Below are 16,416 nucleotides of genomic sequence, written 5' to 3'. Positions count from 1 at the left end.
TGTGACCCATGACTCAATGACATCATTGATTGACAACAGAATCAAGATGAACAGGGGTCCTGTTGCAACAACATTATTCATCATCAATATCAGTAAAAGTAAAAATATGCTGTTTCTTACTTTTTGAGCAAACATAATAATTAATGAAAACAATATTTCAAGCACAAAAACAGCTCTTAGAAGTACCGATGCCGTGTTTCTCCATAAGAGTGATGAGTTCAGCCTCAGTCAAGTAGTCTGGGGGACTAGTCTGCATTTCCACAAGCTTGATCTCATCTACTGTGAAAATGTCTCCCCTTCCACAGAGAGGCAGGTCTTCTTCAAGAGAGATTCCCTGCCATGGCATCAGAGCCGTGTAACCTGAAAATAAAACAGATTTTAATGATTACATTTTTAGGTAAGTGGACTACTACAACATTACATATACAGGTAGGTAGGTAGTTGACAAAGAAACATTTTCAACCAAGGAAAGCCAAATGCAAAGTGTTGTAGGGAAGAATCCATCCCTCATTGTCAAAATAATTGTCTAGATCAGGTGTCACCAGCACGGTGCCCCTGGGCGAATGTTTGCCTGCAAGGACCACTTAAGGTGCCCACGAGACATACTCTAAAAATACCACAGGTCACAAATTGTTGTTATTATTATTTGAGCTTTGATTTTTAATCTGACTTGTTTACATGAATCCATCCATCAATTTTTTAAGCCACTTATTCTAAAGAGGGTCGCGGGAGTGCTGGACCCAATCCCAGCTGTCATCGGGCCGTAGGTGGGGTCCACCCTGAACCGGTTGCCAGCCAATCGCAGGGCACATGGAGACAGACAAAAGGCACACTCACAATTACACCTAGGGGCAATTTAGAGTCTCCAATTAATGCATGTTCTTGGAATGTGGGAGGAAACCGGAGTGCCTGGAGAAAACCCACGCAAACACGGACAGAACATGCAAACTCCACACACGGGGGCTGGGATTTGAATCCCAGTTCTCAGAACTGTGAGGCCAACACTCTACAGCTGCTCAACCATGCCACCTGCTTACAATGAGGATTTTTTAAAATAATGTTATATAATATAAAGTATTTGTACATATTTGAAGTATACAGAGTTTTGTTTTGGAAGTTTGCCGCAAACAGGTCACGTAGCCCCTCATACAGTCGGTGCTCATGAAGTAGCCCTCGGCCTCAAAAAGGCTGGTGACCTCTGGTAACAATTTACCTGATGAGATGAGGGTTTTTCCACTACATGTGAACACTTCAGTCCCAATGTTGAACGCAATGGTTGTCTGCAGATATTTGCAGTCCTGACTGACAGTGGCAATGAAATGTCTTGTTATGTACTCATAAAGGCGCCAGCCATCACTTCCTTTGGAGAAAATAAGCAGAACTAATTAGCAGTGCAAAACATTAATTTAAAGTTGAACATTTCTACCAAATGAGACAGAGTGCTCAGATGAATGTGGTAATTAGTCAGCAGTAAAGGAAATCTCCTCTCAACCTGGAGTGCTGTTGCACTAAATGGATTCATCTGAATAATGGCTCCAACATGAGAGATGTCAATTGAATGTTTGTTAGATGTGAATTTAGAATAACGTCCCCTTTGCTCAAACCAGCAAAATGTGACAAGGCAGTTGTATTGCGTTTAAGATAATTGAATCACACACACAACAATACAACACAAACACGATAAAATAACCAACACAAAATAGAATTTGAAACACAGAGTAGTCGAGTCAAAACGGCAAATAGTCACCAACGTTGAACGGATGTTCCCAAAAAGGCAAATGTTCTTTCCAGCGAATATTCCAAGTTAGCGAATGTTCCATAAACGTCCAAAGACGTAAGGCAGCAGGCGTCCGTGTAGTTTGTCCCAAGGAGTGTACTTTTACCCAAAGCAGCGGTGCGGTGTAAAGAAGCCCTGTTGACGGTCTTTCTCATCCTTATGTAGGCACTTGACCATTCCAGAATTCAGCATCACAAAAGACCCGCGTCATAACAACTTAAAAGTATGAAAGGAAACCGCATCACAAAGGATCCCCATCATAATAACTGAAAAGCATGAAAGGAAACATCACAAAGATCTGAATCATAATGACTTAAAAGCATCAAAGGAAAATAAAGAAAACAAAGAATAAAAATACACACACATATAACATGAAGGACTAAATTATAAAACTTCTTCAAGAATGTAAAACATCACAAGAGTGTTGCATAACATGTTGGTTGTTCCCAGTCAGCAGTGTCTGCACCAAAAACAAATAATAGGAAATTTATAAAAATAGAACATTTAAGGATGTCTTCTACAGTTCTCGCAATGTACAGTATAATGCACTTTAACAATGCATGATTTTCCTGCTTCCCATATGATCAAAACGTGCAGTAATACCTGATTGTTTTAAAATGTTTCTGAATTGCAGTACTTTATTTGAACATGTAATACTTTTTTATTGCTCTTATTTAGGAAATTCACAAGGCTAGTTTTATTTAGTTAATGAGAAAACACAGTTGTGTGCATATGTTTGATTATTCAGGCAGTTTGTAAGATGGTTAAAATTCTTTAAAACATGAAGAAACCAGGCGAAATATTGAATTTTATTTAGGGTTAGGGACTGGCCTACAGATTCTGGTGATCCACGTCCATGGCCAGGACAAAAACCATATCGCTCCTCCTGAATCTGAGATTTGACTTCCTGACGGAACCTCGTCTCCAGCACCCCTGTGTAGGCCTCAGGAGGGAGGCTGAGGATTGTGATCCACCTGGAATTGGAACACACTTTCCAGTCCCACTTCTTAAAAAGGGGGACCACAGTCTGCCAATCCAGATCCCCAATGTCCACGTGATGTTGCTGATGCATACCAAGCAAGACAGTCTCACAATATCCACAGCTTTTAGGAACACCCGGCAAATCTGATGCACCAACAGGGTCTTTCCACTGAGAAGCTTTATAACCACCTTGGTGATCTCAATCCCAGAAATGGGAGGGCCCGACTCAGAGAACTCAGACACTGCTTCTTTATGTGAAGGTCTCCCGGTGGAATTGACAACGTCTTTGAAGTATTCTCCCCACCAACTAACAATGTCCTGAGTCGAGGTCAGCAGTGCCCTATCTTATAACTCTGCTCCACCAACCACCAAATCTGCATTGTTGCTAGGCAAACCAGTACGCATCAGCTCCCTCAGGAGTCCCACAGGCCAAAAATGCCCGATAGGGACTCCTTCTTCAGCTTGACGACATCCCTTACACATGGTATCCACCAACAGGTTCGGGGGTTTCCACCAAGACAGGCACCGACCACCTTACGGCCACGGCTTCGGTCTGCTGCCTCAACAATCGAGGCATGGAACCATCCAATCAGATTCAATGTGGGACGTTAACACACGATTCTATCGATTCTAAATGAAGATTTTACATCTTGTACAACTTTTATGAGGAAAATACAAACAGAAATGTCTTGTTTTTTATTGTTGTTGCTTTGTTCTTTTTAATTTTGAATGACTGCCGGAGAAAATTCCTTGTGTGTTTTTTACACACTTGGGCAATAAAGTTGATTCTGATGTGCCTCGCACCCCCAGGAACATGAGTAAACTTCTTTCAGGAGTGAGAGTTGAAACTCCTGCATACCACCACTAGGTGCTATCAGTTGACAGCATCACCCAGGGTAGCTGTGGACCAGTGGTTAAGATTATGGCCTTCCACCGTGGGGGACACAAGTTCACGACCCCAACTAGACCATCCCCAGAACTCATGGCTGTGTTGTTCTTGAGCAAGACATTAATACACCAAACTTCTCCCTGGGTCCTTCAGCTGCTTCCTGCTCCAGTGTGTTCCACCCACAAGTGTGTTCACTGTGATGGGTAAAATGCTGAGAACAATTTTTGTGTACATGCCTGCATGTTCGTTACAATAAAGATGATTCATCTTGTTCTCTTCGCCGAATTTTTCAAAAGGTGGTCGCAATTCAAATGACAACCAAAAAGTCGATCATCGAACTGTGACCTTGGATGTCCTGGTGCCAAGTGCACATGCTCGAACGTGGTGTTTGTTTAGGATAATCGGTGAAAAGCGCCGAACTTCAGTGACAGAACACTGACCGTTCTGGACACCACTCGAGTTCTGATCGGGGTTTGTTTTTCCCAAGCATGCCATTCCAGGTCTCGCTGTGATTGCCCACGTGAGCAGTGAGGTCCCCCAGCAGAAGGATGGAGTCCCCAGCGGGAGCACTCTCCAGCATTCCCTGTAAGGGTTTCAAAAAGGGTTTGTACACTAAATTCTTGTTTGATGCATAGGCACAATCAACAGTCAGGAACCATCAACCCAAAGACAGAGGAAGGCTACCCTCTCATCTACCGGAATGAAATCCAACGTACAGGCGCCGGACTGGTACCTGAGCCCAAGCTGTGTGTGGAGGCTTGCCTGACTATATCTATTTGGACTTCACACACCAACTCAGGCTGATTCCCTGCTAGAGGGGTGACATTCCACGTCCCATTAGACAGCTTCTGTATCCAAGTATCGGATCCCCAAGGTCCCTATCCTTGGCCACCACACAGCTACGACTGCACCCGACCCATATGCCTCCTAACACAGGTGGTGGGCCCATGGGAAGAGGACCCACATTACCCTTTTGGGCTGTGCCCAGCCAAGCCTCATGGGTGAAGGCCCGGCCACCTGTTGCTCACCTCCGAACCCCACCCAAGCCCTGGGTCTAGAAGGGGGCCCCAGTGAACTGCATCCAGGCAAAGCAAACCTAGATGCATTTTTTTAAACTTGTTATTGGGGTTCAATAAGCCATATTTTATCTAGTCCCTAACATCTGACATTTTTGCCGTGGGTTATCCTAACAGGGGTGTGAAGCCCCAGACAACCTAGCTCCTAGGATTATTTGGACACACAAACCACTTCACCATGATAAGGTGACAGATCAAGGACGGGGTGGTGGTGTTGGTGGTAGGGCGGGTTGCTGTTGTTCAGTCATGTTTAACAAAAATATACATCACAAATTGGTAGCATACATTTATAAACTGTAAAAAAACAATAACAAAAAACAGTTTCCCACTATACCCGTCCATCAACCTTTTCTTTGGTTTTCCTCTCCTTCTTTTGCCTGGCAGCTCCATCCTCGGCACCCTTTGACCAATATACTCACTCTCTTATCTCTGGACATGTCCAAAACATCGAAGTCTGCTCTCTCTAACCTTATCTCTGAAACATCCAAACTTTGGCTGTCTCTCTAATGAGCTCATTTCTAATCCTATGCAACCTGTTCACTCCAAGCGAGAACCTCAACATCTTCATTTCTGCTACCTCCAGTTCTGCTTCCTGTTGTCTCTTTAGTGCCACCATCTCTAATCCGTACAACATGGCCGGCCTCACCACTGTTTTATAAACTTTGCCATTCATTCAAGCGGAGACTCTTCTGTCGCATAGAACACCAGACACCTTCCGCCAACTGTTCCAACCTGCTTGGACCCGTTTCTTCACTTCCTTACCACACTCACCGTTGCTCTGGATTGTTGACCCTAAATATTTGATGTCCTCCACCCTCGCTATCTTTTCTCCCTGGAGCTTCACACTTCATTCCTCTCCTTTCCAGTGCGTGCCTCCATCTTTCTAATTGTTCCTTCCCTTGCTCCCTGCTTTCACTGCAGATCACAATATTATCTGCATAGTCCAAGGGGATTCCAGTCTAACCTCATCTGTCAGCCTATCCAATACTACCACAAACAGGAAGGGGCTCAGCGCGGATCCCTGATGGAGTCCCTCCTCCACCTTAAATTCTTCTGACACAACTACGGCACATCTCACCGCTGTTCTCCTGGCCTCATACTTGTCCTGTACTATTCTGACAGATTTCTCCGCCACGCCAGACTTGCAAATGCAGTACCATCATTCCTCTCTTGGTACTCTGTCATAGGCTTTCTTCTAGGTCTACAAAGACACAATGTAGCTCCTTCTGAGCTGAGCTTCTCTTTACTTTTCCACGGGCATCTTCAATGCAAATAATGCATCTGTGGTACTCTTTCTAGGCATGAAACCATACTGTTGCTCGCAGATACTTACTTCCGTCCTGATTCTAGCCTCTACTACTATTTCCCATAACTTCATTGTGTGGTTCATCAACTTTTTTCCTCTATAGTTTCCACAGCTCTGAACATTGCCTTTGTTCTTAAAAATGGGAACCAGGACATTTTTCCACCATTCTTTTGGCATCTTGTCACCCACTAGTATTCTATTGAATAAGTTTGTCAAAAACTCCACAGCTACCTCTCCAGATTGCTTCCATACCTCACTGGTATGTCATCAGGACTAACTGTCTTTCCATTTTTCATCCTGTTCAGTGCCTTTCTAACTTCCCCCTTACTGATCATTCCCACTTTGTGGTCATTCACACTTGCCTCTTCTACTCTTACTTCTCTCTCATATTCTTCTTTCATTAACTTAAAGTATTCTTTCCATGGACATGCTCGTCCGGGCCATCAGCCTTCCGGGGGTTCACGGCCTCACTCACATCATGCTACTGTGCAGTAAGTATCGAGTTACTGGAGCCTGGTGGGGGTGGTGGGAGCACAGCTGAGTGTCGCTAAGATAAATAAAAGTGAGCAAAGAACCTGTTGACCTGCTCAGCCAATGACTTGCATGTGTCTCCTGGTGTCGCATGACAGCCTCTAATGTTTGTGAGGCTCTGTAGAGCCTGCCACACCTCCTGAGGTCAATTGCTGGCAAGATGGGAGTCTATCCTCCTCTTGTATTCAGTTTTGTTTTTTTTAGCCCTTTTTCATTTCAGCTCGAGGTCTGTTGTAAGCTCTGTCACCTGACCTGAAAGGGCCCCGAGGAGTGAATGTACCTGGACTGTCATCCAGGGTTTCTGATTTGTAAAAACCCTGAAGCTTTTCCTCACGCACAGTTTTCATACAGAACTTTGTATTTTCCATTGGAGCCCGTTTATCTGTCCACGTCCTGGTGTAGGAAAAGGTCCGAGTCTTATTTGTTGAAAGCAGTCCCGAAGTTCCCTGAGTGCAAACTCTGGCCACGTTATTACAGTCTTTGTGGTGGTCCTGATTCTGTATTTGAGGCGGATATACTGTATGAAGGGATGAGCACCAGGGAAATGGGGTCTGATACACCTATGTGGGGGCGGGGTGTGGTTTTGTAGTCGAGCTTGATGTTAGAGTACATGTAGGGACTAAAGTGTTTGCACCTCTTGTTGGACATTTAATATGGAGGCCGAACTTCTGGAGTACAGTCTTCAGATTGGCCTTGTTAAAGTCGCCGGCTATAATGTGAACGCCTTCAGGGTCGGCGCACTGCTGTTCATTGTTAACGTTCAGCATTAGAGAGAGGGCAACTTTAGTGTTAGAATCTGGTAGGATGTAAACAACAGTGATGATGGCGCTCGTTAGTTCCCTCAGGATGTAAAATCAGAATCAGATTGAATTGCCAAGTATGTAACAACACAGAAGGAATTTGTCTCCTGCAGTCAGTGTTGCCCTGCTACGACATTCAGAACAAAGAACAAATAAACTAACAAGAACAAAGAACAAGAGACATTTGGTTAGTAGCAACTATTATAGGAGTCAAAGATGTGCAAGATGCAGTCTTTTTTATTTAGAACAGTTAAGAGTGCATCAATGCCCCACATTATGTTAATTTTGTACAGAGTGCTCTTATCCGTTGGCGGTTCACGTTATAGACCAGTACAATGACTATGATCGTGCGGTAGTTTACAGAATATATACTCATACTAATACCACCAGGATGTGAGGGTGTGTCTCAACAATGGCACAAGGCAGGAAAATAGTAGGTTTAATGATCAAGAGTTTAATGATTTAATTGCCAGAGGGAAAAAAACAATGCCTGATAGTTTTTACTTGAATTGATTCGTAGTGGTTACTAAACGTAGGCAGCTGGAAGAGCTGGTGGCCAGGATGTGGACCTCTGGACCTAGTTCGAGTAGTATGCAAGTCTTCAAGGGCGGGTAGGGTGGTGCCGACAAGCTGTTCAGCGGTTTTGATTGTGCGTTGCAGTCGAGCTCTGTCCTTTTTTGCGGCAGCACCAAACCAGACTGTGATGGAGGTACAGAGTACTGGCAGGACGACGGCTGTGTAGAACTGTCACAGCAGCTCTTGTGAGAGGAAGTGCTTCCTTAGAAGCCACAAGAAGTACATCCTTTGCTGGGCTTTTTGAGCATGGAGATGATGTTCCGTCTCCCACTTCAGGTCCTGTGAGACTAACGGCCAAGAACTTGAAGCTCTCCATGGTTGACACAAGACAGTTGGGCATCATCAGGAGCTGCTGGGGTTGCCTCTCGAAGTCCACAATCATCTCTACAGTCTTTCGAGTGTTGACCACCCCACAGCCAAAGCTCTAGTCTCGCCACTTCCTGTTGATACCCAGACTCAACGCTGTCTTTGATGAGGCTTATGACTATAGTTTCTTCCACAAACTTCAGGAATTTGACATTCGGGTGCCTCAAGGTGCAGTCGTTTGCATAGACCAAGAAGAGCAGGGGGAGAGGACACAACCTTGGGGTGCCCCGGTGCTGATAGTGCGCGTGGATGAGTTGGTGTCCTCATCTGCTATGTCCTGCCCGTCAGAATGTTGTAGATCCACTGGGAGATGGGATGAAGTTTGGAGGAGAGGAGTTCAGAGATGGTGTTAAATGCAGAGCTGAAGTCTACGAAGAGGATCTTCGTGTAGGTATCCTTGCTGTCGAGATGTTCAAGGACAAAGTGCAGACCCATGTTGATGGCATCATCCGCAGATCTGTTAGCTCGATAGGCAAACTGCAGTGGGTCCAGCTGGAGACCTGTGACATTCTTGAGGTGGTCCAGCCCAAGGCGTTCAAAGGACTAGATGACCATAGATAACAAGGCAACAGGTCTGTAATCACTAAGACCTAAGACTGCTTCTTTTTTGGGGGACCGGTATGATGGTGGAGCGTTTGAAGCAGGTTGGTACTTCACACAGTTCAAGAGACCAGTTGAAGATCTTTGTGAAGAAAGGATCAAGTTGGTCTGCGCAGACTTTGAGGCAGGATGGGGACACAAGGAACACAATTTAACAGACACGACACTCAATGTTGGGTGAACAGTGTCTCTCAATCATGCTGTTATTGCACCAGTCTTTATGCACGTACACACCTCGTTTTTGCCGGAGTTCTCAGTTCGATCCCATTGGTGCAGCATTTGGGTGAAGCCACATCTACATTATAATGAGGATGCATCAATCATGAACACAGGGATTATCTGTCAATTGTGATTCCAGCTTCTCCATTTTGTCCATTTAGTATTTGGTCAATCACAAAAGTTCATCTCAATACTTTTGTGTTCTATACCCTTTGTTGATGACATAGGTCAAACATTTTCTGTAAGTCTTCACAAGGTTTTCACACAGTTGCGAGTATTTTTCCTGGTTCCTCCAAGCAGATCTCCTGTAGAGCAATGATGTTGTGAGGTTGTCACTGAGCCAAACTTTCAACTCCCACCACAAATTTTCTATGGGGTTGAGATCTGGAGACTGGCCAGGCTACTCCAGGACTTTTAAATGCTTCTTTCGAAGCCACTCCTCCATTGCATGGACAGTGTGGTTGTGATCATTGTCACAATGAAAGACCGTGCCACATTTCATCTTCCATGCTGTAGTGAATGGAAGGTTTTCACTCAAAATCTCACAAGCGATGGCCCCATTTATTCTTTGATTTACACAGATCATTCTTCCAGGTCTTTTTACAGAAAAACAGCCCCAAAGCATGTTTCCACTCCCATGCTTCACAGTCGGCAAGATGTTCTTTGGATGCAACTCAGGATTCTTTCTCCTTCAAACACGACATGTTAAGTTCTAACAAAAAGTTATATTTTGGTTTAATGTTACCTTATGGCATTCTCCCAGACCTTTTGGATCATCCAAATGCTCTCGAGCAAACTTGAGATGGATCAAGTCCATAGCTTAAGCAGGGGGACACTGCAAAATTTGAGTACCTGGTGGCGTAGTATGTTACTGATGGTAGTATTTGTCATTCACTTGGTCCTCCTCATATGGTTCTGAGATTTTTGCTCACCATTCTTGTTATCATTCTGACCCCATGGGGTGAGATCTTGCATGGAGGCCCAGATCTGGGAAAGATTATCAAAGGTCTTGTATGGTTTTGATTTTCTAATAGTTGCACCCCCAGTTGATTTCTTGACATCATGCTGCTTACCTATTACAGACTTCCCAGCCTGATGCAGGGTTACAATTTTGTTTCTGGTGTCTTTTGACAGCTCTTCAGTCTTACCCAAAGTGGAGTTTGGAGTGTGAATGAGGTTGTGGACAAATGTCTTTTATGCAGATGAGTTTGAACAGGTCCCATTAGTACAGGTAACAAGAAGAGGACACAGGAGCCTTGAAGAAGTTACAAGTCTGTGAGAGCCAGAAACATTGGTTGTTTGTAGGGGAACAAATAGTTATTTTACCAGGGAATTTACCAATTTGTCCAACTCAGACAATGTGATTTTCTGGAGTTTTTTTTCTTAAATTGTCTCTCGTAGTTGAGGTATACCTGTGATGAAAATTACAGGGCCCCCTCATCTTTTTAAATGGGAGAACTTGCACAACTGGCAACTGACCAAATAGTTTTTTGCCCCACTGTCACTCTGAGACCTACCTAATTCTTCTTCAGAGGCACTATGCATGGGAGTTATGGGTGGATGATCGCCAACATCAACTCCTTTCTTAGGATGGTTTATTCCGTTTGAAAGTAGATTTTTCACCTGTGATGAAAAACAGCCACATACAGTTTGGATTGTAGAGTACAAACAAAATAAATACAAACAAATACAAAATAAAGTTCACAAACTCCAACCTCAATCTGGCCCTGTGTGGAAAAAGTCATTGCCCACCTTTTTAAATAAATTAACTGTGGAAAATAACAATTTCTGGTTGATTTCCACTAATCACGCCCGTGCATGATTACCTTCAGACATGTTCAATCCAGAAATCACTGAAAAGAACCTCCATCCATCCATCCATCCATCCATTATCTACCACTTTTCCAGGTCGGGTCGCGGGGTAAGCAGCTTCAGCAGGAATACCCAGACTTCCGTTTTGCCAGCCACTTCTTTGAGCTCTTCCGGAGGGATCCCGAGCCATACCCAAGACAGTAGAGAGACATCACCAGGGAGGCGTCCGGGAGGCATCCGAATTAGATGCCCCAGCCTCATCTGGCTCCTCTCAATGCAGAGGAGCAGCGGCTCGACACTGAGCCCCTCCCGGATGACCGGGCTTCTCACCCTATCACTAAGGAAGAGCCCGGACACCCTGCGGAGGAAACTCATTTTGGTCACTTGTATCCGGGATCTTGTTCTTTCGGTCAGAACCCACAGCTTAAGCCCATAGGTGAGGGTAGGAATGTAGATCGACTGGTAAATTGAGACCTGCTCCTTTCGACTGAGCTCTCTCTTTACCACAACCGATCGATACAAAGTCCGGATCACTGCAGACACTTCAGCGATCTATCAATCTCCTGTTCCATTCTTCCCTCACTCATGAACAAGACCCCAAGATATTTGAACTCCTCCACTCCTCTACACCTCAGCTGAGCCTCGAAATTCTGTTCATAAAAGTTATGAACAAAATCTGTGACAAAGGGCAGCCTTGGCAGAGTCCAACTGTCACCGGAAACGAGTCCAACTTATTGCTGGCAATGCGGACCAAAATCTGACAGTGGTACAGGGACCAAACAGCTCGTATCAGAGGGTTTGGTACCCCATACTCCCGAAGAGCCCCCCACAGGACTCTCAGAGGGACACCATCGAATGCCTTCTCCAAGTCCACAAAACACATGTAAACTGGTTAGGCGAACTCCCATGTCCCCTCAAGGATCCTGCCGAGAGTGTAGAGCTGGTCCACGGTTCCGCAGCCAGGACAAAAACCACATTGCTTCTCCTGAATCTGAGATTCGACATCCCAACGTACCGTCCTCTCCAGTACCCCTGAGTAGACCTTCCCAGGGAGGCTGAGGAGTGTGATGCCTCGATAGTTGGAACACTCGCTACAGTCACCCTTCTTGAAAAGGGGGACCACCACCCCAGTCTGCCAATCCAGTGGATTCCTGATGTCCACACGATGTTGCAGAGGAGTGTCAACCAGGACAGCCCCACAAAATCCAGAGCCCTTGGGAACTCCAGGCGAATCTCATCAACCCCTGGGGCCCTGCCACCAAGGAGCTTTTTCACCACCTCGGTGACCTCAACCCCACAGAGATAGAAGAGCCCGCCTCAGAGCACCCATACTCAGCCTCCCTGTGGGAAGGCGTGTTGGTTGAATTGAGGAGGTCTTCGAAGTAACCTCCCCTCCGACTCACAACATCACGAGTGGAGGTCAGCAACGCCCGTCCCCACTATACACAGTGTTGACGGTGCACTGCTTCCCCCTCCTGTGACGCCGTACAGTGGACCAGAATTTCCTTGAAGCCATCCTGAAGTTGTTCTCCATGGCCTCACTGAACTCCTCCCATGCCCGGGTTTTTGCCTCAGTGACCACCAAAATTGCATTTCACTCGGCCAGCTGGTACCTATCAGCTCCCTCGAGAGTCCCAAAGGCCAGAAATGCCCGATTGGACTCCTTCAGCTTGACAGCATCCCTCACTGTGGGTGTCCACCAACGCGTTTGTGGGTTGCCGCCATGACAAACACCAACCACCTCACAGCCACAGCTTCAGTCGGCCGCCTAAGCAATGGAAGCCCCGACCATCGTCCACTCGGACTCAATACCTCCCGCCTCCTGCGGGATGTGAGCAAACTTTCGGATGTGGGATTTGAAATTCCTTCTGACAGGGGAATCTGCCAACCGTTCCCAGCAGACCCACACAATAGATTTGGGCCTGCCACATCCGACAGGCATCTTCCCCCACCATCGGAGCCAATTCACCCCCAGGTGGTGATCAGTTGACAACTCCGCCCGTCTCTTCACCCGAGTGTCCAAGACATGTGGTCGCAAGTCTGATGACACAACCACAAAGTAAATCATCAAACTGCGACCTAGGGGGTCCTGGTGCCAGGTGGACATGTGAACACCCTTATGCCTGAACATTATGTTCGTAATGGATGAGCACGTCCAGTAACAGAACACCACTCGAGTTCTGATTGGGGGGCTGTTCTTCCCAATCAGGCCCTACCAGGTCTCATTGTCAATGCCCACATGGGCATTGAAGCCCCCCAGCAGAATGATGGAGTCGCCAGAGGGGGCACTCTCCAGCACTCCCTCTAAGAACTCCATAAAGGGTGGGTACTCTGAACTGCTGTTTGGTGCATAAGCACAAACAAAAGAAAGGGCAACATGGGTGAGACCCATGTTACCCTTTCGGGCTGTGCCCGGCTGAGCCTCATGGGTGCAAGTCCAGCCACCAGGCGCTTGCCTTCAAGCCACACCTCCAGGCCTGGTTCTATGGGTTCTCTGGGGTACTGAACCCCCTTATACTGGCTGTTCGGTCCCTGTATGAGTTGGACTCCGCCAAGGCTGCCATTTGTCACCGATTTTGTTCATAACTTTTACGGAAAGAATTTCTAGGCACAGCTAAGGAGTAGAGGGTGTCTGGTTTGATGGTCCCAGGATCGCATCTCTGCTCTTTGGAGATGATGTTGGTTTCATCAAACCGTGGTCTCCAACTCTCACTGGAGCGGTTCGCAGCCGAGTGTAAAATGGCTGGAATGCGAATCAGCAGCTCCAAATATGAGATCATGGTCCTCAGTCGGAAAAGGGTGGCGTGACGTCTCCTTGGGTCGGGGATGAGATCTTGCCCTAAGTACAAGTATCTTGGGGTCTTGTTCACGAGTGAGGGAAGAATGAAGCAGGAACTCGACAAACAGATCGGTGCATCGTTTGCAGTGATGCAAACTTTGTATCGGTCCATTGTGGTAAAGAGGGAGCTAAGTCGAAAGTCAAAGCTCTAAATTTACCAGTCGATCTATGTTCCGACCCTCAACTATGGGGATGAGATGTGCCAAACCCACACCACCCCCCCCATCCCCGCCGCTGGTCGAACGCGAGACACGGAGTGCTTGAAAAGTTAAATTTGGGGGAAAAAAAAAAGTCTGGCCACGCTTGATGTACAATCTCTATATCAAAACCAACTGCTCAGAAAAGCATCAAATCTCCACGGTCCATATAATAGGACAGTTATTGTTCGTCGTTAGTGCCACGCCCTCCCTATAACACGTCAAGTGTTGGATGTGTGTATTCGTGCTCAAGCGCACAGGCTTCAACATTGTATATCATGCTATTTTTGCTTTGTGTGTTTGTAATTATTTTTCACAAAAATCATAAAAAAAATGAGATAGTGAATTTTCAGTGTTCGATGAACCGTATCAGCGAGCAATAGGGGGTGAGAACAGGAAGCACTGTAGGTGTGGCAAACGCTGATTGGCTGTCAGTTTTCCAGCCGGGCTCATTGGAATGTCTGAGCGAGACAGGAATTTTGATAATACTTTTCCAATTTAGAGATGTTTCCCGGTGAAATCTGAAGATAACTCTGGCATTAAAAAAACACTGAACCCTCATCTACTAACCTTTTAATGTGTGCTCCCATTACTCATAGTCTCGACAAAGTCTTCCTTTAAATACATCAAGCAACAAATGTGCAGCGGCATACTCAATCTCTCACCTCCTCTCCCCAAAAACGAGAGTTAATCTGTTGCTTCAGTGTTCCCTTCAGGTCAAAGTTTTCTGGATAATGCGTCGTTTCCGTCCGAGGATAGCTGATGAAACCCTGTGTGTATAAACGCTCAGCAACCTGCATAGTATACTGTGGACCCATACCTGAGACATAAAAACATGTTCCTAATTAGACTAAAACCTAAACTGACAGAAAGGACAAGAATAAAATAATGTCTTACAATAAAGAAAAACCTATGTTTTGAAGCAACTAAAATATAGTATTGCTCAAGACAACCGTACGTAATTTACAAACCCCAATTACAATGAGTTTGGGACGTTATGTAAAACGTATTAATAAAAACTGAATATGATTTTCCATTTCTTTTCAACCTACATTGAATTGAAAACGCAACAAAGACAAAATATTTAATGTTCAAACTGAAAAACATTTTCTTTTTTTTTGCAATATAAACTAATTTTGAATTTGTATACCTGGAACACATTCCAAAAAAGCTGGTATAAAGGAATGTTCATCACTGTCTTGGGAATTCAGGGCACTAAACCCTCATACTTTGTAGGTGGTATTCTTTTCCATCGGATAGTAACGGGTCTCGATTCTCATATTTTGCAATTCACAATGTGTCACACATTTTAAAATGGGACAGGTTTGGACTGCTGGCAAGCCAGTCTAGTACTCACACTCTTTTACAATGAAGCCACACTGTTGAAAAGATGTTGCTTGGATAGCAGCATATATTCCTCTAAAACCTGTATGTACCTTTTTGGGAAGGTGGTCCAGGCATCAGATTCAAAACAGAGTGTTCCCTTGTTTAATGTGGGCATTACGTTAAAAAAATACCCACATTAGCTAAAATCTGTGTTGGAGGAGGTTTTGTTTTTTCAATGCATCAATCATCCTCAACTTAATACAGTGCAGTTGTCCGGCCCCATGTGCAGAAAATCACCCCCAAAGCATGATGCTACCACCCCCATGCTTCACGATAGGGATGGTGTTCTTGGGATGGAACTCATCATTCGTCTTACTCCAAACATGGTTAGTGTAATTATGACCAAAAAGTTCCATTTTGGTCTCATCTAACAACAAAACCTTCTCTAATGACTACTCTGAACCATCCAAATGGTCATTGGCAAACTTAAGACGGGTCTTGACATGTGCTGGTTTAAGCAGGGGAACCTTCCGTGCCATGCATGATTTCAAACCATGACGTCTTAGTTTATTACCAATAGTCACCTTGGAAACGATTGTCCCAGCTCTTTTCAGATCATTGACCTACTCCTGTCGTGTAGTCCTGGGCTGATTCCTCACCTTTCTAAGGACCATTGAGACCCCACAAGGTTATATCTTGCATGGGGCTTGACTCCGATTAAGATTGGCCATCAGGTTTAGCTTCTTACATTTTGTAATGATTGCTCCGACAGTGGACCTATTTCCACCAAGCTGCTTGGCAATTTCTCCATTCAGGATTTTTTCTGATTCAGGATAATACACAGAGTGGAGGTGGACTTTTAAAGGCGGACTAACAGGTCTTTGAGGGTCAGAATTGTAGCTGATAGGTGTTCAAATACTTATTTGCAGCTGTGTCACACAAGTAAATCGTTAAAAAAAAAAAAAATCATACATTCTGATTTCTGGATTTTTCTTTTTAGATTATCTCTCTCACAATGGACATGCACCTACAATGAAAATTTCAGACCCCTCCATGATTTCTAAGTGGGAGAACTTGCAATATAGCAGGGTGTTCAAATATTTATTTTCTTAACTGTATAT

The 16,416-nt window shown here is 45.1% G+C and overlaps 1 protein-coding gene across 4 annotated transcripts in view; it reads right to left on the bottom strand.

Annotated features, from left to right (window-relative positions):
- top3b (DNA topoisomerase III beta) overlaps positions 1–16,416 on the bottom strand; it is a 144,843-nt gene that overhangs the window by 48,649 nt on the left and 79,778 nt on the right. For all 4 annotated transcript variants that reach the window (XM_061815878.1, XM_061815879.1, XM_061815877.1 and 1 more), the window contains 4 exons: positions 14,635–14,789; positions 10,639–10,744; positions 1,214–1,360; positions 187–360 (listed from right to left, as the gene is read on the bottom strand). In XM_061815878.1, coding sequence (XP_061671862.1) covers positions 187–360; positions 1,214–1,360; positions 10,639–10,744; positions 14,635–14,789 — 582 coding nt within the window. The remainder of the gene's footprint in view (positions 1–186; positions 361–1,213; positions 1,361–10,638; positions 10,745–14,634; positions 14,790–16,416) is intronic.

Source organism: Syngnathoides biaculeatus, chromosome 4 (genome assembly GCF_019802595.1).
Source record: "Syngnathoides biaculeatus isolate LvHL_M chromosome 4, ASM1980259v1, whole genome shotgun sequence".
NCBI lineage: Eukaryota > Metazoa > Chordata > Actinopteri > Syngnathiformes > Syngnathidae > Syngnathoides > Syngnathoides biaculeatus.
The sequence above is the reverse complement of the archived record's forward strand: the minus strand, read 5'-3'. Positions and strand labels throughout refer to the sequence as shown.